At 43.3% G+C, this 26910-nt stretch overlaps 1 protein-coding gene across 1 annotated transcript in view; it reads left to right on the top strand.

Annotated features, from left to right (window-relative positions):
* The window catches only part of ADAMTS12 (ADAM metallopeptidase with thrombospondin type 1 motif 12), an 808982-nt gene that overhangs the window by 271510 nt on the left and 510562 nt on the right, over positions 1–26910 (top strand). Inside the window, exon 3 of the mRNA XM_073620835.1 lies at positions 10192–10360. Within this exon, the coding sequence (XP_073476936.1) occupies positions 10192–10360 (169 nt within the window). The remainder of the gene's footprint in view (positions 1–10191; positions 10361–26910) is intronic.

Genomic DNA, 26910 nt, shown 5'->3' with positions numbered 1-26910 from the left:
CCACCTCCGAGCACTGTTCCTTGGTTCAATCCCCTACTCACCTCTCTGTACTGCCCCTTTTCAAGAGTAAAGAACCAAGTATCATGTTGTGGTTCTAGCTAATTTGTATGGAATTTGTTAACACGAAAAGCAGTAAAATAGATACCCTGCAATCATCAGCAACAGCAGACCCCACCCCCCCAGCAACAATAGATACCCCAGCAAAAATAAATCCTCCCCTGCAACAGTAGAAAAATTAGTAAAATAGATCCCTTGCAATAAACAACAGTAGACCCCCCCAGCAACAATAAATCCCCCAGCAACAATAAATCCCCCAGCAAAAATAAATCCTCCCCTGCAGCAGTAGAAAATACTGTGAAATAGATACCCTGCAATCAGCAACAATAGACACCCCCCAGCAACAACAGAACCCCTACAACAATAGACCCTCCAGCAGCCAGCAATAATAGGCTCTCCCTCAACTGTAGATCTCTTTCAGCAACGTACGACCCCCCCAGCAACAATAAATCATCCACCAGTAATAACAGATCACATAGATCACCCACCAGCAACAATAGACCTCCCCAAAACAGACTCCTGGCAGCAATAGATCCCCCCTGCGATAACAAGTCCCCCAGCAACAAAGCATTAATAAGCCCTCCAGCAAACCACAGCACCCCTTTCCATTAACATACATTCAATGCTGGAGGTGCCGGAACTGCTTTCCCCCATGTTCCCATTGAAAAAATGCCCTGGTTGTCACCATAACAAAAATGTCAACTATGAATTTTTACTGCCTGCACCAGAGATGTCAACCAAGGGAGAAGCCTACTAGAGTGATGTAGTATCTGTGCTTCCATACATCAGCAGAGATGCAACCAGGTCTGCAGTGACACCACCAGAAGCACATCTGTAGAGATACAATCAATACACATTTAAAAAAAAAAATCAAAGTCAAACAAGTGCCAATCGGTGTCAAGAGTACAGGGGTAATAAAATCAATTCCTTCCTTCCTTCCTTCCTTCCTTCCTTCCTTCCTTCCTTCCTTCCTTCCTTCCTTCCTTTCCTTCCTTTCCTTCCTTTCCTTCCTTTCCTTCCTTTCCTTCCTTCCTTTCCTTTCCCCTTCCTTCCTTCTTCTTTTCCCTTTCTCTGCCTTCCTTTCCTTTTCCCTTGTTTCCTTCCTTCCTTCTTTCCTTTCTTTACTTCCTTCCTTCTTTACCTTCCTTTCTTTCTTCCTTCACATTCCTTCCTTCCCATTTCTACCCTTTCCCTTTTTTCCTCTCTTCCTTCTTTCCTTTCTTTTCCTTTCCTTTCCCTTCCCTCCTTCCCTTTTCTTTCCTTTCCTTTCCCTCCTTCCTTTCCTTTCTTTCTTTTTATTCTTTCTTCCTTGCTTCTTTTTCCGCCTTCCTTATTTTCCTTCCTTTCTTTGTTCTCTTCCCTCCCTTCCTCTCTTGCCTTTATTTTTTCCCTTTCCTTTCCATTCTTTCTTTCATCTTTTCCATTCTTCCGTTCTTCTTTTCCTCCTTTCTTTTCCTTCCTTCCTGTTCTTTTTAAGCTAACATATTTTTCAGAGTTGACAATCGGGTTATGAAGCAGATCTATTATTTCTGTCCCTGTAACAGCGGTGCCTTCTGCTATTTAATTGAGAGGAAAAATGCTGTACGTTTATTCTAAAGTCAGTAATATAAGAAGCGATCTGCTTATTGTCAGCATGTTGCTGTGACACGTTGGCTCAAGGCAAATAAGAAGTGTTTCACTTTAATCACTTCAGATAGTGAATCACTGAAAAGCCCCTGAAGGCCTGTACAGTATCCTTCTCTTGTCAATACTGCTCAGTACTCTCATCAGTGCCGCTAAGGGGTTTGTCTTTTATCAAGTTAACATTCATCCTGCCAGACACATGAAAACCCCAGAGAAACATCCACCTGAGCCAGAAAATTGTCTGGACGTGATATCTCCTTTGTACTGTTATAGAGCTGTTTATAAAAGGGGATGTGAGTCACAGGTACCCCTCCAGTTGCCTGGCTACTGCAAATCCCCTGATACCCTATACTGTCTGCATCCTAACGTCTGCTAATATTACAGTTATAGGTGGATACTGCTATTGGCATTGAATCCTTAAGACTCTCCGGGACTCTGCAAGGGAGTTCTCTGTATTTGGGCTGCTGGGTCAATCCTCTACAGCAGCCATTGTCAATCAGGGTTCTGTCGAACCCTAGGGTTCCTCTAGAGGTGGCTAGGGGTTCCTCGAGCTGTGACTAAATGACCTCCAATCTGAGGGTGCCTTCATAGTTTCAGGTCCAACACCACTTGGCAGAGCCAGTAAGTGTAACATTCTGGCCACCACTGAAGTGGGACATTCTTCCCACTGACCCCCACCAATGTAAGGGGCATTTTCAAGCAAGGGCCCCTGATGGACTAATCTTCAAGGGTTCCCTGAGACCTGAAGATTAATTCCAAGGTTCCTCTGGGTAAAAAAGTTGAGAAAGGCTGCTCCATAGCATTCATTTTCAACTAGGGTTCCTACTGAGGTTCCTAGAGGTTCCATGAGCTGTCTATTATTGACCTCCTATTTGATGGTGTCTGCATAGTTCCAGAGCAAGTGGTCTTTAAAAAAGTAACTTCCATCTGCACTGCCCCCCCCCCATCTTTATCTGTCATGCAGAGTACTATTCAATTCAGATACTCTTCTGCCCAGCACATCCACTTCAGTATGGGTTTCAATCTGAAAAAATACAGCATGTATAGAAATGTATACTTACCCATCCAGTGGTCCGGGCCTTAAAACTCTGTTGTGTAACAGATCTCTGACCCCCGGAGGTATACAACACTTACAAATATTTGAAGTTCCTGTTCCCCCACCGCATTGGTTCCTCCCACCAGCATGTGCATACCAAAATGCTTCTTACACAGGTATTTTAAATTGTTACATTTTCCTTTAAGGAAATTTTAATGAATTTGAGCCAGATATAACTCTTTGGGGATCATTTCTAACAGATGTTGATATTCCCTTTCCATTAGGCTTCACAAGATTACACACACTTTGAAACCCATTCATAATCTTTAGTGTCCCAAGAACTACTACACTATACAAGTACTTTTGGCCTCCTGGTTTTGGTGAGCTCTTTTTATGCAGTTCATGGATCCTTGGATGAGGAATTTAACACTGCTAACAAGAGATGATGAGACGTGTCTGCTAAGAGGCACTGATTGGAGACATTTTTTTATCTTATTTCTGGTGAGTGCATAGCTTAGGTAGAGGCTCACGTGCACTGGATTTCTTCATGATTCTTGGTGAATCCTGTTGGATATTACTCGCTGCTAGATGGTTTGATGATCTGGTGAGCATCTAGCACACTAAAGCCTTGTACACAATCGGATTTTCCAGCGGGAATTGTGTGATGACAGGCTGTTGGCGGAAAATCCGACCGTTTGTACGCTCCATCGGACAAATGTTGGATGGCAGGCTTTAAAATTTTCCACGGACAAGTGTCTGTTGTCTGATTTTCCAAGCATGTGTACACAATTCCGTCGGATGGTCCGAAGGTCAATAATAAATAACACGTTATCTCCTCCGATTCCGCAACATGGCTGGTTGAAAAGCGCAAAATGAAAAGTGCAAAATGAAAACACTCACCAAACTTCTACTAACATGAAATTAGCAGAAGGAACCCAATGGGTGGCACTAAAGAGCTGAAAAAACACGTAATGCATCACTACGTTCATGTTTGTTGCCCGACAATTGTGTGGAAAATCCGATCGTGTGTACAAGGCTTTAGAACAGTGGTTCTCAACTTGGGGTCAAATGATGATTTGCCAGGGGTCACTGAATCCTGGGCTGTTCTGAAGCCTGCATCGCTCTCCCAGCCTTTTTGCGGCCGCCCAGCAGGGCTGTCCCTGGACCCTGTGGCTACCCACTCAGCCTCTTTGCAGCCGCCCATTTAGTTTACGCATGGCGGGGGGGCAGAGACTAGAAGTCAGCTGACTGGTGAGAAATGTGAAGTGGGAGGGGCTTGAGGAGACCCCATCTCCTGATTTCGGCATAGGTGTCACTGCTACGAGACACCAAAGAGCTAGAGACACAGTGAGTAACACTACCTGTGATTATAGTTGCCATTAAAAGTCCCCACTACAGTTGTCAGATCAGCAGATGACCTTGATCAAGTGCACCCAAGTTGGCTGATCAGAACTCCCACCAGCTCTGCCACTGATCCCATCCCCCCACCAGCTCTGCCACTGATCCCAACTACCTGCCAGCACTGCCACTGTTCCCATTCCCCCCACCAAGGAGTAAGTGAAAAAATAAAAATAGAGAATAAATGGAAGGGAGAGGAGAAGAGGGGGGACAAAGAAAAAGAGGAGAGAAAGAATAAGAGAAAGAACAAGAAAGAATGCTAGATAGAGGGATGGGGGGGAAAAAAAGAAATTAGGGTAGAGAGAGATAAAAAGGAAAGAAAGGAAAAGAGAAAGAGTGGTACATCCTAAAATGTACCATAAGGGGTTTTATACCGCACAAGTGGAAGGGACTCGGAGCGCTAAATGTCCGTGGGTTAGGGGTGCAAATTACTTGCCTTGGGTGCTGACAACCCACGCTATGAAAATAATTTTACTGTTAGGGGTCCCCACAACTTGGGAAATTTTATCAGGGGGTCACTGCAATAGTAAGGTTGAGAACCACTGCTTTAGAATTCATACACTGAATGAATTTTCCACACATTGTGCATACTCTCTGCACAGCTTCTGTTTAATTCCCTATAATAGTTTTTTGGACTTTCACTTAATTTTTATACTGGGAATATCACATTTATTAAGCGCTGCACTTTATACTGTTTTTGTTATTCACAGGGATTTGTATAGTCACCTTGTGTGCCAGCTGCTGTGCTGTTTGGTGCTCTCACTATACACATTTTGTATTTGTTCAGATGAATATATATTCATTATATTTATATATTCATGAATATTTAAAAAAATTATCTGTTTTTATGGCTCTTAGATAATGAGCATCTTGAAAAGATTAAACAACAGTGTGAATGATCTTTCTTGTATTTTAAAGGGAACCTTGGATAAAGCCCAAGATAAGCATATAGCCAGTGAAGCATCTCAACGCTTGATATGCAAATACTTGTTTTGGTTTAAAGACTAACTGAGTGGTAAGAAAATGATGAGGATGGCAAGGCAGCAGTAACGAATCCCATATTCCTGTCCTCAGTGTTTGCTTTCTAATGTTCTACATATTTCTTTTCAAGGTGTATAAAAAAGGACAAATCAGTGAGATGGTTAGATGGAAATGGTATATTTTTGTACAGTTACATTGGTGTAGCTTGCACCAATGTAACTAGATATATACCATACCTGGCCGATGCCCCTGGAAGCTGGTAAACACTGCTACTCCGGCGATTTTCACTTGCTTCCAGGCCCTATGCCAAGAAGCCGGCCTGGTGCATTTTGAACACAGGAGGTTGTCCGCTTAACTTGGGCGCCATTCAGGGACTGCCTCACATTTTTTTAATGAATACAAAGGACACCTGCACAGCATCTTTGTTTGACCCCCCCCCGCCCCTCTCTTGTAGCATTGCAAGGAGGAGAGGAAATGAGGAAGAATAAATGCTGAAATGCCAGTCAGACACCCAACATAAATCACCTGTAATGTTGGGTGTCCTACGTGTGTGGAGCTTGCATGTAAAACTATTAGTTTCATTTTTTTACATTTTAGAATGGGGTGCCTTGAGATTGTGCATAATTTGAAAGGGTGCCTTGTCTGGAAAAGTTTGAGAAACATTGGTCTGGTGAATAGTAGGAAAAGCAATCCCTACACCTGGATGGCAGTGACAACAAATAGTCCAATACTAGTTATTCTACTTCAAAATTTAGAAGGGGCTTAGCTCCAATTTGTCAAGAACTTGTGGTCTTGTGCACGGTATTTCCCAAGACCTGGGTGCACAGAAATTGCTCAATCAACATTGTTAGTTCAGACACATTTTAGTTCCTTATAGGTTCACTTTAAATCAATCAGTGGCTTAAGATTAAACCATCTAGATAGTCTATCCCTTAATCAATGTATTTATTGAATGTATATGTTCTACTTACTTAATTCATGAATAGAGCAGGGATAGGGATTTAGCCTTGAATTGATATTGTACCATTTTAGTCATTGCAAGACAAACAATCTTGATTAGGCCAAATGAGAAATTCTCAAGAGAAGATAAGGATACTCACGGTTTGAAGAATGCACGAAACATACTAAGTGCTTTTTAATGATGGCATCATGTGGATTGTTATTGATGGCATGTTTTATGAGAGAGGCAGTCATGGCCTTCTTTAATATTAATTGAACCCTGGGCAAACATTTTCTTGGGCCTCCCCCTCCCCCTCCATGCAATTTCGCTCTCCACTCTGAGCTCTGAGACAGACAATAAATAGCAGCTAGACTCAAAATCAGTTAACTGAATCAGATCAGGCAGCGATTGTGATTGGTTGCTAAAGGTTACAGTGTATCATTACCGCTCACTGACTGGCTGCTAGAGGTTACAGCACACATTATGGCTCACTGATTATTTGCTAGATGTTACAGCACATGACTTCTGCTTGTTGATTGGTTGCTAGAGGTTACTGCATATCCCTACCGCTCAGTGATTGGTTGCATGAGGTTAGTGCTCATCATTACTGCTCACTGATTGGTTGGCAAAGGTTATAGCACATTATCTCCTCACTGCCTGCACACCATGAACTGGTGAGGGGACCCATCAATAGACAGAAAACTCCTAGGGATCCTAGGACTCCTGGGATCAGTGGCAATGCTGGGGGGTTGATGGGATTAGTGGCGGTGGTGGGGGGATGGGATTAGATAGTAGACAGTACACTGTGGCAAATTCTGTATTATGTAGAACAAAGCTGGAAATCTTTGGCAAGTACAGTATATACTGTAGTGGGGGATTCTACACTGACCACCAATGTAATGGGGAATTTTCAGTGACCACCAATGTGACGGGGGATTTACACTGACCACCATGTGAGGGGGAATTCGCACTGACCACCATGTAATGGGGGATTTTACACCACCCACCAATATAAAGAGGGATTTCTACACTGACACCAATCTAATAGGAGCATTTACACCAACCACCAGTGTAAGAAGGAATATACAATGACCTCAATCACCACCAATATTAGGGGGGGATTTACACAGACCACCAGTGTAAGGGCAATTCTGCACTTACCACCAATGTGAAGGGAAATGTACACTGATCACCAATGTAATGAAATGAAGAATTTACCCTGACAACCAACGTAATGGGGGATTTTACATCAACAACCAAAAAAGGGGGATTTCTACACTGGCCACCAATGTAAGGGGGGATTTACACTTACCACCAGTTTAAAGGGGGCTTCTACATGGGCCACCAATGAAAGGAAGGATTTGAAATTGACCACAAATGCAAGTTTGGATTTTTTTTCTACCAATTACCAATATAAAGAGGAGTTTCTACACTGACCACTAATGTAATGGGAATTTACACTGACCACTAATGTAATAGGAACATTCACAGTAACCACCAATGTAAAGAGGGATTTACACTGACCACCAGGAGACCTTCATACTGGCCACTAGTGTGAATGAAAGGATCATACACCAAGCCCCAATGTAATGAGAAGATTTACACTGACCACCAATGTAACTGAGACATTTAGCCTGCGTTCACATTTGTGTGTGTCAGGAACGCATGCAAAATCGCTTTCCTGACACCACAGGAACATGCTGCCTTTTAGCAGATACACAGCAGTGCCATTAATTGTTAATGACACCCTCATGCATCTGCTGAGATTTGCGTATTCACATGCACCAACATTTAGGGTGCCGTGGCACCATGTTACTTTGAAAAAGTGTTCCACCTCCAATTTGCTTACCTTTGCAGAACAGGCTGTTTATGACTACAGTTGTAGGCAAAAATTTCCAGCATGCCCCTTTACCTCCCCAGTGGGCAACATTCAGCAGAAGTGATGGTGAATATGACCTCAAGGGGGCATGATATACATATGAATGCCACCTCTATTTACATATTAATGTTGCCTCTATTTACATATAAATGCAGGTTATTTACATGTAAACATAGGTTCTGCAGGTGAGTCATCTGTACACGGCAATAAGACAGAGCTGAGCAGCACTAGTAACAGAACTTCACAATGAGATATCGTGGGACACAGCACGGGACTAAAACTTCAAGGGACAAGGGAATTTAAACAGGGATAATTGGCAAGTATGAGGCAGCTGCTTTGGGCCCTACAACAATGATGGGGCCCAGGGCAGCTGCCCCTTTTGCCCTGCCTTAAAAACGGCCTGAAGGCAGTACAAATAATCTATGAAAATTTCCTAAAGACAAACTAGGAAGCACTACATTCATCCTTCCTTCTTTGTTTTTGTGATAGAAACTCATCAAGGGTTCATTCACTTTAGTGGTGCTCTCTGAATAGCAGAGCACGCTTCAGAGAGCATTTGACAGGGGGTGAGATATTGTATCGCATCTTCACCACTTGCTTTAACCCCTTACAAGGACAACTGTAATGTTGTTTTAATATGAATTTTACTGAATAAAGTTTGAATTTCTCTGGCCACTGGAGTGCAGTCAACCTCTGCTTTTTGGGATTTCAATAGCTAATTTAAATTGCTTTGTAATATTAGTGTAGCACTACCCCCGTAGATTGCAGATGACAGGGTTCCCCACCCCTGCACATCCAGACACAACAAGTAACTTCCACACTTTATCCAGACACAAGGAGCAGTCTTTGAGCTTGGTTTTTATGTTTTATTAGCAGCAATAACTTGGATGGGGATAGGAATTATGGGATTCCCAACTTGATAGCAACAAAACCAGGGACAACTATTTCCCTATGTACAACATGATTGATTTCTCTTCTTTAGCCTGTACAGCTCTGATTGATTCCTCTTTTGGTAGCTAACAGTCTCTGTTAAAAATGGCCCCTTACGGACTAGGAACTCTCAGTCCTTTTAGGAAGTAGCACAAAGTGTTATAAACTGCATCCTGGAGTACCTCCAACTCACTTGTAAATACTGGTCCCAGCTCTACCACTGTTGGAAATGCTAGCCCACCTGTCTGCATCTCCACCAGCCCACCCGGCTGACTCTTCACCAGTCTACCTGACTGACTCTTTACCGATCTACATGACTGATTTCTCTGGAGATCTCCCAGGGCAAGGTTACAGAAGATTTAAGCACACCGCTATTTTCCAGAGAAACCTGTTACATGTGGCAGTCTCCCCCCTTGTAAGTCTCTGCACCATGCTGTAGTACTCACACTGTCGTCCTTGCTCCTGCTGCCTTTTAGGTTAGACCCTCCCTGGCCAGCACCTAAGCCCGGCCCGAGGCAGAGCATCCCCCCCCAGACTAGGGGCTTCACCTCAAGGGCCACCGACAGCCTCCTCAGCCCTCCATCTCCATCTTCCATCCGACTCCCCTGCTGGCATGGCTTCCATACTTAAGGGCTTGCCTGACTACCCTGCCAGGCCCACCACCTGGGGATTGGTTGAGCTCCCCTGAGCATGCAGAACAACCCTCCTAGCCTCCGCCCCTCCAGCTTCCAGGAGGTTCTTCAACATTCCAGAACCAGGGGGAAGCACCAGAAAGCTGCCTGCATAAGTCATCCAGCCCTGAACTCCAGTAAACCCTGACCTAGATTTCATGACTCAAACTTAGCCCTGAGTCAGATTATGTTTTACCTACTCTGACACTAGTAGCACACTAATGAGTGCTATATTAGGCTATATTTTAATAGAAAGTTGTCCCTGGGGTATCAAGGAATTATTTGAGTGGCTGTATAATGTTTTCTAAAAAAAAAAAAGTTTTATTTATTCTCTGTAAATAGATTTTTAGTTGCTGCCTGCGTCTCTGATGGAGAGATTCCCCATCACTTCCTGTCTCATATGCTGAGGTCACGGGGGCAGGACGTGAAGCGAAGAAATCAAACAGCAATAACAACCTAAAAAGCTAAAAGTTACACTTAATCACTAGAGATGTAAAATTATAATACTGCAACCAAACAAATATGACTGGCATAAATAAAATTAACTGAAATAAATACATATCTAAAAGCAGACTGCAGTTTTTCTACCCTCATGACATGTTGTTCTGATAAAATCAGTTTCTTTATTCCATGCTCTGTGTGTAATTTGCATTTCTATTATAAATGTCTTTTCCAGGCTGGGTTTTTCCGACTTCCCCATGGAGATTATTTTATTGAACCTTTCTATAATACCACAGCAGCAGGAAAGCAGCGTAAGCACATAATGTACAAGAGAGAAGTGCGGGAGCCTCAGCGTTATCGCAGAGACATAGTGGATGCTGAAATCAAGCCATGTGGATTAAATGGTAGGAATTTGAGGTTATTTACTCCGTACATTTCCATATGTGTAGTATTTGCTCTGCAGGATGCAGAGATCATTGATGGCTGTGTAAAAAAAAGGATGTTATCAACATTTTGGTTATTGTGCAAAGTTAAAAATGAATGGTATTACTTGTTTTTCCACTGGGATTATGTACTCAGCGTCAATTATATTAGGTTTTTTTTTGTTCTGATACTGTTGTCATTAGGCAAAATGTTTTTTTTTTTTTTTTGCAGATAAAAAGTACTGTTAACATTATATAATATCAGGTTAGATGCACACAAGGTTTCTTTGCAGACAGTGAACTGTAACAATGGCTGCAATCAAGGAATCACAGGATGCCAGGATCAACTAATCACAAGCCGGAAATTAAATGTATTGATTTATTGTAAAGTCTTGTTTTTTTTTCTCTAAAAATAACAAACATGTCATACTTACCTCCTCTGTGCAGGGGTTGTGCACAGGACAGCCCAGATCCTCCTTTTCTCGGGTGCTTCTTTGGCACTCCCAGCCCTTCCCTCCTGTCCAGTAGGGATGAGCCAAAAACCCCCCGGTTTGGTTCGTGGCAGAACATACAAACAAAACGAAAGTTCATGCGAACATTCGAACACCGTTAAAGTCTATGGGACCCGAACGTGAAAAATCAAAAGTGCAAATTTTAAAGGCTAATTTGCAAGTCATTGTCTTAAAAAGTGTTTGGGGACCGGGTCCTGCCCCAGGGGACATGTATCAATGCAAAAAAGAGTTTTAAAAATGGCCGTTTTTTTGGGAGCAGTGAAAATAAAAGTGAAATATTCCTTTAAATATCGTACCTAGGGGTGACTATAGTATGCCTGTAAAGTGGCATGTGTTTCCAGTGTTTAGAACAGTCCTTGCACAAAATGACATTTCTAAAGGAATAAAAGTCATTTAAAACTGCTTGCGGCTGTAATGTAATGTTGGGTCCCGGCAACATGGATGAAAATTATTGAGAAAAACGGCATGAGTACCCCCCCCCCCAGCCCATTACCAGGCCCTTTGGGTCTTGTATGGATATTAAGGGGTACCCCGCACCCAAATTAATAAAAGAAAAGGTGTCTTAAGTTGAATCTGTTTGTAATTTGGAACAGGTACATTTTGTAAGTGTAGCTCCAGCCAAAAAAATCACTTTTTAAGCTTTTTGGATAACATTGGGAAGGGTTATCACCCCTGTAACATTTGTTTTGCTGTCTGTGCCCCTGTTCAGATTTCACCTCACTTTCTGTCCCAATGACAATTGGATTTTGAAAATTTGGGGGTTATTAGGGAAACAAGGATTGGTGATAAAGCATCAGTGGAGACACCTTTTTCCCATATTAACTCTTATAGGAGAGAATTTCCCTTCCTAGGAGTAGATTTCCTCTCACTTCCTGTTGTCTCCCTCCGTTTGTAAGTAGGAGTCGTTTGTAAGTCGGATGTTTGAAAGTAGGAGACTGCCTGTATATACTATATGGCCTGCCCTATATACTCTGCAGAAAATTGAGCCTTAGGTGTTGGTGGTACCAGAACACTGTAAGCCCTCACAGTTACTCCTGGTGGGCGCTGGAACGGGCCCTGCTGTGAAATATTATATCAAGAATTGTAATTACATGCCCCTGTTTAACAGGGGCAGAAAAATTGGGCCTTTGGTGGTGGTGTGGTGGTGGTGCACAACACTGTAAGCCCTCACAGTTACTCTTGGTGGGTGCAGGAAGGGGCCCTGCTGTGAAATATTAGGTCAACAATTGTAATTACACGCCCCTGTTAAACAGGGGCAGAAAAATTAGGTCTTAGGCAGTGGTGGTGGCACAACACTGTAACCCCTCACAGATTCTGTTGTTGAGCGCAAGAACGAGCCCTGCTGTGAAATATTAGAGCAAATATTGTAATTACATGCCCCTGTTAAACAGTGGCAGAAAAATTGGGCCTTAGGCGGTGGTGGTGGTGGTGGCACAACACTGTAAAGCCTCACAGATACTCTTGTTGAGCGCAGGAACGGGCCCTGCTGTGAAATATTAGAGCAAATATTGTAATTACATGCCCCTGTTAAACAGGGGCAGAAAAATTGGGCCTTAGGCACTGGTGGTGGTGCCACAACACTGCAACCCCTCACAGATACTCTAGTTGAGCGCAAGAACGAGCCCTGCTGCTAAATATTACAGCAAAAATTGTAATTACACGCCCCTGTTAAACAGGAGCAGAAAAATTGGGCCTTAGGTACTGGTGGTGGTTCTACAACACTGCAACCCCTAACAGATACACTAGTTGAGTGCAAGAACGAGCCCTGCTGCAAAATATTACAGCAAAAATTATAATTAAATGCCCCTGTTAAACAGGGGCAGAAAAATTGAGCCTTAGGCACTGGTGGTGGTGCCCTGAAACAAAAATGTTCTTAGAAGCTATCAACATGAACATTGAGGAGGAATAAAATAGTCACTCAGCATAACAGAATAGTCACTCAGCATAGGCAATCTTCAAGGGATCTCACATTCATAGAAAAATTAATCGGTTACATCAGCATCAGGTGCTTGGTAGCTGGTGATCCAAGACTGATTCATTTTTATGAAGGTGAGCCGATCAACTAAGTCTGTGGACAGGCGCACTCTGTGATTGGTTACAAAGCCTCCAGCAGCACTGAATGTGCATTTAGAAAGAACGCTGGATGCAGGACAGGCCAGTAGCTTAATTGCATATTGTGCAAGCTCTGGCCAGTGATCCATCCTCAAGACCCAGTAACCCAGTGGATTTTCGGTTGGAAAGGTCTCCAAGTCTGATTTTGCCCCTAGGTATTCCTGCACCATGTAAATGAGATGCTGGCGATGGTTGCTGGAACCGATCAGACCTTGGGGCTGCGGACTAAAGAATTGTCTGAACGCATTGGTCAGACAGCCACCTTCTCCACCGCTCCTTCTGTGACTGACCGAAGCCTCAGCAACACGTTGTCCAGGAGGACCAGGAAATTGTAACCTCCCAGGCTCAGGAAACGTATTGCACAAACCTTTCTACAAGGCTTCCCGAAGATGTTTCATCCTCTGCGAAGGCTGGATAAGTTCAGCAACCTTACCCTTGTAACATGGATCAAGAAGGGTTGCCAGCCAGTAATGAACCCTTCCCCTTGATACCACGAATTCAGGGTCCTTTCACAGGCTTTGCAGGATCAGGGAGGCCATGCAGCAAAGGTTTGCTGAGGCATTCGATCCGGAGTCCTCTGGGTCACTAAGGATGACAAGATGCACAGCCACCTTCTCCCAGCCATGTACAAGTCCATGGATTTCTGGTAACTGAAAACGATCCCTTGAAGACTGCTGCTGAGTGCTAGGCTCCACCTCCATGCCGACACAATCCACATTCTCCTCCTCCTCCTCCTCCTCTTCCTGTGTGATCAGTGGGCCTGCAGGAATACTGTCTGGATAAAGGGGGCCTTGAGAGGTAAGGAAGTCCTCCTCTTCCTCCCTCTGTTCTGCCTCAAGTGCCCTGTCCATTATTCCATGAAGCGTGTGCTCCAACAGAAAGACAAGATCAAGAAGGGTTGCCAGGCAGTAATGATCCCTCTCCTTGATACCATGAATCCGAGGGTCCTTTCACAGGATTAGCAGGATCAGGGAGGCTATGCAGCGAAGGTTTGCTGTGGCATTCGATCCAGAGTCCTCTGGGTCACTAAGGATGACATAATCCACAGCCACCTCCTCCCAGCCATGTACAAGTCCATGGGTCTCTGGGGACTGAAAATGATCCCTTGAAGACTGCTGCTGATGCTGAGTGCTAGGCTCCACCTCCATGCTGACAGAATCCTCATTCTCCTCCTCCTCCTCCTCTTCCTGTGCGATTGGCAGGCCCGCAGGAATACTGTTTGGATAAAGGGGGCCTTGAGAGGTAAGGAAGTCCTCCTCTTCCTCCCTCTGTTCTGCTTCAAGTGCCCTGTCCATTATTCCATGAAGCATGTGCTCCAACAGGAAGACAAGAGGGATAGTATAACTGATGCATGCACTGTCACTGCTCACCATCCTCGTGGCCTCCTCAAATGGTGACAGGATGGCGTGGTGAAAAAAAGCCAAGCTCCCCTGACCCTGTCCTGGTGCCATACTCACACAGGTACTCATTGATGGCCCTCTGTTGCGTGTGCAGCTGCTGCAGCATTGCCAACATTGAGTTCCACCTGGTGGGCATGTCACAAATGAGGCTGTTCTTGGGCAGGTTTCATTCCTTTTGAAGGTCAGCCAGCCGAGCACTGGCATTATATGACAGGAAATGCCCACAGACTTTCCTGGCCTGCCTCAGGAGATCCTGTAAGCCTGGGTACCTGCACAAGAACCACTGCACCACCAAATTAAGGACGTGAGCCAAACAGGGAACATGGGTCAAGTGTCCCTGTCGTAGGGCGAAGAGGAGGTTGGTGCCATTGTTGCAAACCACCATTCCTGGCTGAAGCTGGTGTGGCATCAACCACCTCTGAGTCTGCCCCTGCAGAGCTGACAGAATCTTTGCCCCAGTGTGGCTCCTGTCCCCTAAGCAGACCAATTCAAGCACCGCATGGCATCTTTTTGCCTGAGTACTTGCGTAGCCCCTTGAACACCTACGGAGCACTGCTGGTTCCGAGGACAAATCTGCAGAGGAAGAGGCCATAGAGGAAGAAGAAGAGGAGGGGGTGGAGGAGAGAGGTGTGGCAGAATCACCACTACTAACATTTTGGAGGCGTGGTGGCAGAACAAGCTCCAACAATACTGCTCCGTGTCCTGCATCCTTCCCAGCTGCCAGCAGAGTTACCCAGTGCGCCGTGAAAGAAAGGTAATGTCCCTGTCTATGCCTGCTGGACGATGAGTCAGCGGTAATATGTACCTTACCGCTGATCGCCCTGTCCAACGAGGCCAAGACATTGCCTTCCACATGCCGGTAGATAGCCGGAATGGCCTTCCGTGAAAAGAAATGGCGTTTGGGAACCTGCCACTGAGGTACTGCATATTCCACAAATTCATGAAAGGGGCAGAGTCTACCAGCTGAAAAGGCAGTAGTTGGAGTGCTAGCAATTTAGCCAAGCTAGCATTCAGCCGCTGAGCATGTGAATTAGAGGTCGACCGATATATCGGCTGATATTTGGCATTTTTTAATTAATCGGCATCGGCCGATTGTGCTGATAAAAAAGGCCAATATAACTTCAGCGCGACTTGCAAATGACTTCTGTAATAGAAGTCAATGCAAGTTGTCTGAAGTCTTCTGTGGAGCGACTTCTCTCCTCTCTGGACAGCCTACCAAGTCTGATAAAAGAAACTAAAAAGATACAATATTTACACTTATCAATGGACTGAACTCTGTGTAGAAGCTCTCAGTTTAACCATTTAAAGACTAAATCTTTTCTGACACTTGTTGCTTACAAGTAAAAATCCAGTATTTTCTGCTAGAAATTCACATAGAACCCCCAAACATTATAAATATTTTTTTTAGCAGAGACCCCAGGGAATAAAATAGCGGTTGTTGCAATATTTTATGTCACGCGGTATTTGCGCAGCGGTCTTTCAAACGCAATTAAAAAAAAAAATACACTAATGAATTAAAAAAATAAATAAAAACTAAGCAGTAAAGTTAGCCCATTTTTTTTCGTCTAAAAGTTTTGATTACCTGTTTTTGTGTATTTAATATTTAAGATATAGTTTTTTTTTTGTTTTTCTTGTTTTTTTTTTAATCTAAATTATACATACAAGTGAACTGATTGGAGGTTTGTTTTGTTTAATAAATGTTTAAATGTAAAAAAAATTCTGTATCACTTATTACTTAAGGTTGCTTTCACACTGGAGCGGTCATGCGTTGACGGTAAAACACTGCTAGTTTTAGTGGCTCTTTTTAGAGCCGTTCGGCTGCTAGCTGGGCGCTTATAACCCAGCTAGCGGCTGAGGAACGGGTTAAATGCGCCACTGCCGAAGCGCTTTGTAGGTGCTTCGGCAGCGGTGCGCATTCATTTCAATGGGCAGGAGTCGTGGAGGAGCGGTATACACCGCTTCAAAGATGCTGCTTGCAGGACTTTTTTTTTTTTAACATCCTGCCAGCGTATCGCCTCAGTGTGAAAGCACTCGGGCTTTCACACTGAGACTGCAGGGGAGCCGTTTTGCAGGCACTTTACAGGCGCTATTTTTAGCCCAAAAGCGCCTGAAAAACGCCCCAGTGTGAAAGGGGTCTAACTGTTAGATTCTATGAGATGAAGGGAAAAAAAACAAAAAATCAGCCTAACATATCGGCCCCCAAAAAAAAAAAACGGCATCAAATATCGGCCATCGGTCACCGCGATTTCTAAATATCGGCATCGGCCAGAGAAAAACCCTTATCGGTCGACCTTCCGAATTTCTTTTGACGGTTTAGCAACTGGAGTAAGGAAATTTGCCTGCTACAATCGGATGTTGGTGTAGCGATAGCAGATTGCCCGCAAGTACTTGGCACACCTAATTCTACACCTTCATTCCTCTCAGTGCAGTTTTCTGAGAGGACTGAAGGTATAGTGGGGTTGGAGATCCCAGCTGATGAGGAGCAGGGAGAGGTCTGCCTTGTTCTTTGGTGTGGGTCTTTTAAGTACTGTTGCCAACGGATGGCATGGGAGGTCGACATATGTCTGGTCAAGCATGTGGTGCCCAAGCGGCTGCTGTTTTGGCCATGCTTGATACGCTTCATACATATGTTGCAAACAGCAACGGTGCGATCTGCTGCACACGTATCAAAAAAGGCCCACACCCAAAAACTTTTAAAAATATGCGGGGAGTCAGCAGCGCCCTGCACATGCACATGCGGTGTGATGCAGTCAGGTGGCTGCCCTTAAGCTGGCCCCTGGAGGGAATCCTGCCTTGTTGGAGATGTGGCTCCTCCTCCTCCTCTCTTCTATCAGGCACCCATGTAGAGTCAGTGACCTCATCATCCCCTCCCTCCTCGTCACTGGAGCAAACCTGGCAGTATGCTGCAGCTGGGGGAACATGACTGCCAGTTTCTTGTCCTTCTTAGGCACCCCCTCTCCCTGGGCTCACGTTACTGCCGTCTTCAACCTGGGTACCATCATCGGAGCCTTCAAAACGCTGCGCATCCTCCTGCAGCATGTACCCGACACTGTGATCGAACAGTTCGGGGGACTCCTCCATGCATGATGATGGGGCTAGGGAAGGAGTGACTGATGACATTGAGCTGATGGAATAGGCCGCTTTGGCAGCTGCATTGGCAGGCAAACTACTCTGAGCCTGGGTGACAGAGGATGAGGAGGATGAGGACGGCTTAGTTAAACCACTCTACCAACTCTTCTGCATGTTGTGGATCAACACGACCAGCTGCCGAAAAAAAGGACAAGAGTGCCCCACGGCCACATGCTGAGGATGCACCGTGTCCACGACCAGCACTGTTGGCTGTAGACACAGCGCTTGCTTGCCCTCTTTTTGTGGCCTGTGAGCATCTGCCTCTCCTTGTTGGCCTTCCAGACATGCTGTAAAATTTTATTAGCAAAACAACGCCTAAAGTTTACTAGAAAAAGTACACCAGAAATGGCCTGCAGTCAGATATAGGCTTGGCTAGACTAGAATGCAATGGATATATATATGTAGGAGACTATATATATATTTAATGCACTGCAGATCACTGGATCACCTGCCGGCCTGCCTGAAAGTATATTTGAAAACGTACATCAGGAATGGCCTGCAGTCAGATATAGGCTTGGCTAGACTGGAATGCAGTGGATATATATATGTAGGAGACTGTATATATATTTAATGCACTGCAGATCACTGAATCACCTACCTGCCTGCCTGAAAGTGCATTTGAAAACGTACACCAGGATTGGCCTGCAGTCAGATGTAGTCTTGGCTAGACTAGAATGCAGTGGATATATATGTGTAGGAGACTGTATATATATTTAATGCACTGCAGATCACTGAATCACCTGCCTGCCTGCCTGCCTGAAAGTGCATTTGAAAAAGTACACCAGGAATGGCCTGCAGTCAGATATAGGCTTGGCTAGACTAGAATGGAGTGGATATATATGTAGGAGACTGTATATATATATTTTATGCATTGCAGATCACTGAATCACCTGCCTGCCTGCCTGAAAGTATATTTGAAAACGTACACCAGGAATGGCCTGCAGTCAGATATAGGCTTGGCTAGACTGGAATGCAGTGGATATATATATATATATATATATGTAGGAGACTGTATATATATTTAATGCACTGCAGATCAATGAATCGCCTGCCTGCCTGAAAGTGCATTTAAAAACGTACACCAGGAATGGCCTGCAGTCAGATATAGGCTTGGCTAGACTATAATGCAGTGCATATATATGTAGGAGACTGTATATATATTTAATGCACTGCAGATCCCTGAATTACCTGCCTGCTTGCCTGAAAGTATATTTGAAAACATACACCAGCAATGGCCTGCAGTCAGATATAGGCTTGGCTAGACTGGAATGCAGTGGATATATATATGTAGGAGGCTGTATATATATTTTATGCACTGCAGATCACTGAATCACCTGCCTGCCTGAAAGTATATTTGAAAACGTACACCAGGAATAGCCTGCAGTCAGATATAGGCTTGGCTAGACTGGAATGCAGTGGATATATATATGTGGGAGACTGTATATATATTTTATGCACTGCAGCTCACTGAACCGCCTGCCTGCTTGACAGTATATTAGAAAAAGTACACCAGGAACAGCCTGCAGTCAGATCTAGCTAAACTGGATACAGTGGATATATATATATATATATATATATATATATATATATATATATATATATATATATATATATAATATATTTATACACACATGTGAGATATACGAACACGTTATACCGAATTTTAATGTTCAGCCATGGATAAGAGAAGAGATACAGACCTATAGAGAACTGGTTACCAAATACCCCAAACCCACTTCATTCCCCTTTATCCAACTCACCTACTTTCATAAAAACAACCCCAATATACATTATAATAATATCCACAGGGAAACATGGACACGCTTGACCGAGACAGCACAAAAGGACTGTCGTGGTTTTATGACAAGCTACAATATAGTGGTGCTTTTCATAAATCCTCAAACATGCAAAACTTGGAAAGGGAGCTGGGTAATCTCTATACACAGAAGGATTGGCAAATGGCCATCCAATCCCACTTTCGATACTCCCAATGTGTAAACCACTGGGATTTGCTACTGAAAATACTATATAGAACCTACTTAACTCCAGTAAGACTGGCACAGATTTACCCAGACTCCTCTCCCAATTGCTGGAGGGACTGCGGAGGGAGGGGATGCATCCTACATATTCTATGGAGCTGCAAGGAAGTCAGATCTTTTTGGAAGGAGGTGTTTTCCCTAATCAATAAAGTTACGGGAGAAGCTATTATACCCTCGCCAGTTGGCACTTCTTAACATAAGAATGCACTTAATCCTAAACAAATATAGATCTCTAATTACTCACATACTAATTGCAGCAAAACTAACCATAACTTCTAAATGGAAATCTAAAGAGACTCCTCTGTTGTCAGAAGTTATAAATAGAGTTAAAACACAATACACATATGAAAATTTTTTCGCCATAAAAAGCCATAATATCCCAAAATTTAATTTATCCTGGGAATCATGGGTAGTGCAATATCCTACCAATTAGGGATAGGTAAATTACTTGCATTACTAGATACACGCATTTTTTAAATGGTACATGTAACTTGTTAACGTTCTTTCTGTTAAACTGTTAAAGTGTTCTTTTTCTTCATTTTTGTATGAGCTATGGGAGATATACCCAAAAACATAATAAATCGATTCGGGGAATTATAACAAATAATTGAAATAGTAAGCAACAGTCATATGGAAGTGTGCATGACACTATTTGTCTGTGCGGGCCAGTGGTCTGTGGCACAGTTAGAACCCATTAGGGGTGCCTGGATCACAGGTACGACGCCATTACTTAGGATGGTCACAAGGTAAACGCGATCATTTGACTCAATTAAAGGAACTCCTTATTTTGCTTACTAACTTGATTTGGTGTTGGATTCCCTGCTGATGGAGAGGTACAACCTCTGCAGTATTGTATAACTCTCAGATGTACTATGTATTATTTTACTGTTGAATTTTCAATAAAAACTAATTGAAAAGAAACAGTACATCAGGAATGGCCTGCAGTCAGATCTAGCTAAACTGGATACAGTGTATTTGTATGTATGTATGTATATATATATATATATATATATATATATATATAAGCCTGGATGTGTATATATATATATACTAAATACATTGCAGCTAACTGAATCGCCTGCTTGCTCAATCAAAATGAAATGACACTCTCTCTCGGTCAACGCCAGCAACACACTACACAGGGCCGACGTGCAGACGGCCTTATATAGTGTGGGGCGTGGCACCCTGCCTTTGGCCAATTATGGCTCTCTTTGCTGACGGCGCTGTGATTGCCCAAAGCATGCGGGTCATAGTGCATGCTTGGCCAATCATCAGACAGTAATGCACTGCGATGTCGCAGTGCATTATGGGGCGTGACGCGCCGCTCGAATTTGGCGCGAACGCCCCATAATGTTCGTATTCCGACAAACAATCGAACAGCCAATGTTCGAGTCAAACTCATGTTCGATCCAAACATAAAGCCCATCCCTACTGTTGAGTGCCCCCACAGCAAGCCCATCCCTAGTGTTGAGTGCCCCCACAGCAAGCGGCTTGCTATGGGGGCACCTGAGCTGAGTCACAGCTCCGTGTGTCCATTCAGACACAGGGCCCCATTCAGCCCCGTCCCCTCTCTCTCCTGATTGGCTAATTGACTTTGATTTGACTTTGTAGCCAATGCCACCACAGCTGTGTCTCAGTCAATCAGGAGAGTCCCAGACGGGTGAGGCACTAAGTATTAGGGGGTGCTGGGGTGGCTGTTGCACACAGAAGGTTTTTATCTCAATGCATAAATGCATTAAGCTAAAAAAAAATTCTGACTTTACAACCACTTTAAGATCACCGGGAGAAATATCAACAACCTGAGATATTCCGACGATACCACACTAATGGCAGAAAGTAAAGAAGAACTAAAGAGTCTCTTAATGAAGGTGAACGAGGAGAGCACAAAAGCTGGCCTGAAACTGAACATTAAGAAAACTAAGATCATGGCAACCGGTCCCATCACTCCTTGGTAAATAGAAGGAGAAGAAATGGAAACCCATGACAGATTTTATCTTCCTAGGCTCCAAGATCACGGCACACGGTGACTATAGCCATTAAATTAAGCAATGCTTGCTTCTTGGAGGAAAGCAATGGCAAACCTGGACAACATTATAAAAAGCAGAGCCATCATCCTACTAACAAAGCTATGGTTTTCGCAGTAGTAACCTATGGGTGTGAAAGCTGGAACATAAAGAATGCTGAATGCCGAAGAATTGATGCTTTTGAACTATGGTGTTGGAGAAGACTCTTGAAAGTCCTTTGGGGGGCAAGAAGATCAAACAAGTCAATCTTGAAGGAAATCAACCCTGAATATTCACTGGAAGGAAAGATCCTGAAGCAGAAACTTGAATACTTTGGCCATCTAATTCTCATTGGAAAAGCCCCTAATGCTGGGAAACATGGAAGGAACATGGAAGGAAAAAGGTGAAGAGGACGACAGAAAACAAGATGGATAGATAGCATCATCGAAACAATGAACATGAAATTAAGCAAGCTCCGGGAGGCAGTGGAGGACAGAAAAGCTTGGCGCGCTTTGGTCCAGGTCACGAAGAGTCCGACATGACTAAACCACTGAACAACAACAGGGCTTATAGTTGGCACTCGGTTTGAGAAACATAGTGGGCTTTCTCATAAGAAATTTCAGCACTGCCTGCAGGTTTGTTACTTGCCTCTGTATAAATGACAAAACTGGACCCTTCTTTATGTGCCAGGAAGAGGACATGGAGGTCAATGTGTTTTTAGTCATGCAGCAGCCTGTGTAATCTGATCTTCCTTGATCAGTCTATTTCACAGCTGAAAAGACAAAAAAAGTGATTGAAGGGCATTGGTCTGTAAAAGAAGAGTATAGAGGCTTTCCTAAATGTACAGTACATAATATAACTGGATACTAACATTTATAGGTAAAGTTGATCCAGGGAAAATCTGATTGCCTCTCAGGGGATCAGGAAGACATTTTTTCCCCTGCTGGAGTAAATTGGATAATGCTTTATTGGGTTTTTGCCATCAACTGTGGGTATAGGATTGTGTATATGGGATTGTATGATTTTTTTCCCCCCTATTATTGGTTGATCTAGGTGGACTTGTGTCTTTTTTTCAATCTGACTAACTGTGTAACTATGTCTGTTATATAGTAAAAGTTATTAAAGTTAATGTACACTCTCACCTTGTAAAAAAAAAAAAAAACATTCAGTTTAAAGTAGAAATGAAAGGCAAAACATTTATGTGTAAAAAACAAAAAAAAACATTATAAATACCCTTTGCCATTTTTTAATAAGTGATCACATTCTCTCTGTTCTCAGCTGCATAAGGAGCTTAGAGAGCTGGGGGAGGAGAAACAGCAGCACACCGCTCTTCCCAGTGAATGGCTGTGCAGAGTGGGGGGCCTGACTATTGGAGGAAAGCAGGCTGGCTGAGGATGCCTAGCGAGGTCTAAATATGCTGCTGTTTCCAAGTGTTGGTTTATTATTTTTAATAATCTCAGGTTTTGTGCCTTAATATTAATGGAAAAGAACCTCTTTATTTGATTGCAGTAATTATGACAAAGTACTATATGTAGGGAGTAAGTATTTTTGTTGTTATGAAAGCTAATAAAATAATTATATTTAAGTAAATTAAAAAAGATATTTCAAAGCTAAGCTTACATTCACAATCGGTATTCCACATTGAGGACATCAAGGGCATGTTTTGTTCTTTCTCTAATCTTTCTTTTTTTGGGTCTTTTGTTAACCTTGACTCGACTTGACCCCTGGGGTCCTTTTTTCCCAAACTTTCGGTTTAACCAACTCCTGCCTGGCCTATAGCCGATTGACGGCTGGGTGGTGGTTCAGTTATCCTAACTGGGCGTCATATGACGTCCAGCAGGATAACAGCTGCCGCACATCCGTAGGGGGCGCGCATCGCGGCGATCGGTGGAGCAGTGTGTCAGTCTGATACACCGCTCCACCGATCCTGGTAAAGAGCCTCCGGCGGAGGCTCTTTACCACATGATCAACCATGTCCAATCACGGCTGATCACGATGTCAATAGGAAAAGCCGTTGATCGGCTTTTTCTCACTCGTGTCTGACAGACGCGAGTAGAGGAGAGCCGATCGAGGGCTCTCCTGACAGCCAGTGGTGCCAGCCCTCAGTGCCACAAATGGGCACTGACTGGCACCATTATATATTAGTGATGCCCAGCAATGCCACCCATCAGTGTCATCAGTGCCACCAGTGTCATCAGTGCCACCCATCAGTGTCCATCGGTGCCACCTGTCAGTGCCCATCAGTGCCCATCCATGCCAGCTATCAGTGCCACCCATAAGTACCCATTTGTGCCACCTACGAGTGCCCATCAGTGCTGCCTATGAGTGCCCATCAGTGCCACCTATGAGTGCCCATCAGTGCCGCACACCAGTGCCGCCTATCAGTGCCATCTATCAATGCCCATCAGTGCCGCCTATCAGTGCCCATCATCAGTGCCCGTCAGTGCCACCTCATCGGTGCCACCTCATTGGTGCCACCTCATCAGTGCCCATCAGTGCCACCTTATCAGTGCCCGTCAGTGCAGCCATATCAATGCCTGTCATTGAAGAAGCAAACGTACTTATTTACAAAAACATTTAACAGAAACAAAGAAAAACTTGTTTTTTTTTCAAAATTTTAGGTCTTTTTTTATTTGTTGCGCAAAAAATAAAAACCGCAGAGGTGATCAAATACCACCAAAAGAAAGCTCTATTTATGGGAACAAAATAATGTACAGTGTTGTATGACCGCGCAATTGTCATTCAAATTGCGACTGAAAACTGAAAATTGGCCTGGGCAGGAAGGTGTGTAAGTGCCTGGTATTGAAGTGGTTAAGTGATGTCTGGGTTCCACACATTATACTTTTTAGCATTTATAGTCTACCTAATAAATTATATGTTCTTTTTTTTCGAGGCAAGACAGGACTTTAATTTGGTAGTGAATTTGGTTGCATACATATTTATTGCCTTTTTTTTTTGGAAATTTGTTTACATAATTTGCCAATTATTAAATTTAAATCACAGTTGTTCTTTTAATGTATTAGCAAATGCTAAATATAGCTATTCCTAAAAAACGTTCACTCTCCCCTCATCCTACCTATCTTGCATACTCTGTATAAAAAAAAAAGATCTGTGTACTTTTTAAATCCAGACCGGTTGGATGATTCAGCGGTTCCGGCTCCCTAGTGTAAGGGCAAACCGGACAATGAATGTGAATTTCAGCATGTCACCATAGGCTATCATGACCCTTCGATTGTCAGCACTTCCCACTCAGCAGTCACTCACTGATGGCAGCCAAAGTTGTAGGATCAGGTCAATGGACCAGACCAAAACATTATGACTGTTTAACCACTTTCTGACCGGCAACGTACCGGTATATTACTGGATTGGAAGGGAGATATCTTGGTCATCGCTGCAGCTGCAGCAAAAATCCAGGTATCATTTTTTAGGACTGGCGATTCCCTTCCATAGCAGTTAAGAAGCTGGATTACTTTTGCCACCACTGCTGATCGCATGGGAGAGCTCGGTAAATATCCCAGATAGCAAGGATAACTTGCCACAAATTTGTGGCAGTGTTGAATTGTAAGTCTGTTAACTTGCTGCACATTTTTTGTACTGTCTACCCTCAAGTTGTAAAGCGCTACGTAAACTGTTGGCGCTATATAAATACTGTATAATAATAATAATAATAATAATTTTACCTGACAAGTTCTGCACTTGCAGAGCACCTGAAGCACAAGTTCTAGTTGACATTTTTCCATTTTGTAGCAAATGTGCGTGGCAAGTCTCTAGCAAGAGCAAAGTTGCAGTGGTGAGTCTACAGCAAGAGCTCTGCAAGTCTACAGCATGAAAATTCAGCCACAGTGACCCCTGCGGTGAGATGACAGTTCTACAACATAACTGAACCAGAACTTGCAGCAGACTTGCATAATGTTTGCAAAGAAAGTTGATCTGGAGTCATGCAATGCGGACTTGCTGCAATTGTGCAACAAACTTGTGAAGCCTGGCAAGTCTAGCAATAGCTTAGCAAGTCATTTTCAAACTTGCAGCACAATTTCTTGCTATCTGGGATGCGGCATCCGGTTTCTGGGACACAATGAGAGCAACTGACGAGTATTTTGTCACTTCCAGTTTCGGTCTCATGGAAACAAGCCGTTACCAGCTTGAACAAGCATTTACTTAAATCAGTCTTGTTTTGATCATATGCTTTGGAAGACAGATCCTGTTTTACTCTGGGCTGAAGGAATGCACGCAGATCCCATGCATTAAAGTGTACTGTACATCTTTTCCTGATAAAGCGGCCACTAAAGAACCATGAAACATGTTGATAATATTTTAACCTGTTTTCATGACCAATAAATACCAACCTTCCTGATGAATCCACTTGGAAGCACCTTTTTATTGAATGGGTGCCTCTACTGACCACACACTGTTTCCTTGTTGGGGCCATATTCTATCTATCAGTGATATTTTGGCAGTGAATTTGTAAGGCAGAGTAACTGAGAAGTCTCATTTGGTAACTTCTCACTCAGACAGTCACTCACCACCTCTGTTTAAGTGGAGGACAGCCACAGGTACTTCCTCAACACAAAAAACTACTCTTCTTTTAGTAGGCTAGCATCTTTCAGAAGACTCCCAGCAGGGTATATTCTTCCAGATCATAGCCCCTTGGGCCTAACCCCATAGAGGCACAAACTTCAGCGCAATATTCCCATGGACAGGAACACAGGGAACCATGAACATGAAAATTGTCCAAAATATTTATCATCCCTCAGCTCACACCACAAGGACAAGCTCCTCAGTGATTGGCAGGACCGATAAATGTTCAGTATTTAGGTTATGTCTTCTGACAGATTCAGAGTTAGTACATAGTGCATGTTATCTTTTCTCATTGCAATTAAGAACCAATTCTTTTTATGAATTTTTGTTTAGAATTAATTAGGAAAATGTATTCTGTGGACTATAGGGAGGCACCAAAAAACTGATAGAAAAGAACAAAACTGGAATAGAGGCATAAGAGCCAAAATACAAGATTCACTTACAGACCGGAGTGAGTCAAACCCGCTAAATGGAAGTGAAAGAATCTCAGACTCTGCAAAACTTTCCATAATTACCGAAGGATTTTCCTCATTAATATCTCTGTATTAGCCATATATATTAATCAAGCTCTTAGACTTACCCAAGAGATGCAGCTCAGCTGGAGATATCAAATATTTCCGAAAAGAAGATTTAAAAACATAATTAACCTAATTGTATGCATTTTCCTCAATTATCCTTGTTACCTTACCTAAATGGCTTCCAAGTATATTTTAATACATCTATTTTTTATCACTGTGACCCCAGTGTTCAGGCATACAG

The sequence above is a fragment of the Aquarana catesbeiana genome, linkage group LG01 (genome assembly GCF_042186555.1).
Source record: "Aquarana catesbeiana isolate 2022-GZ linkage group LG01, ASM4218655v1, whole genome shotgun sequence".
In the NCBI taxonomy this organism is placed as follows: domain Eukaryota; kingdom Metazoa; phylum Chordata; class Amphibia; order Anura; family Ranidae; genus Aquarana; species Aquarana catesbeiana.
Note: the sequence above shows the minus strand (reverse complement) of the source record. Positions and strands in the feature narration are given on the sequence as shown.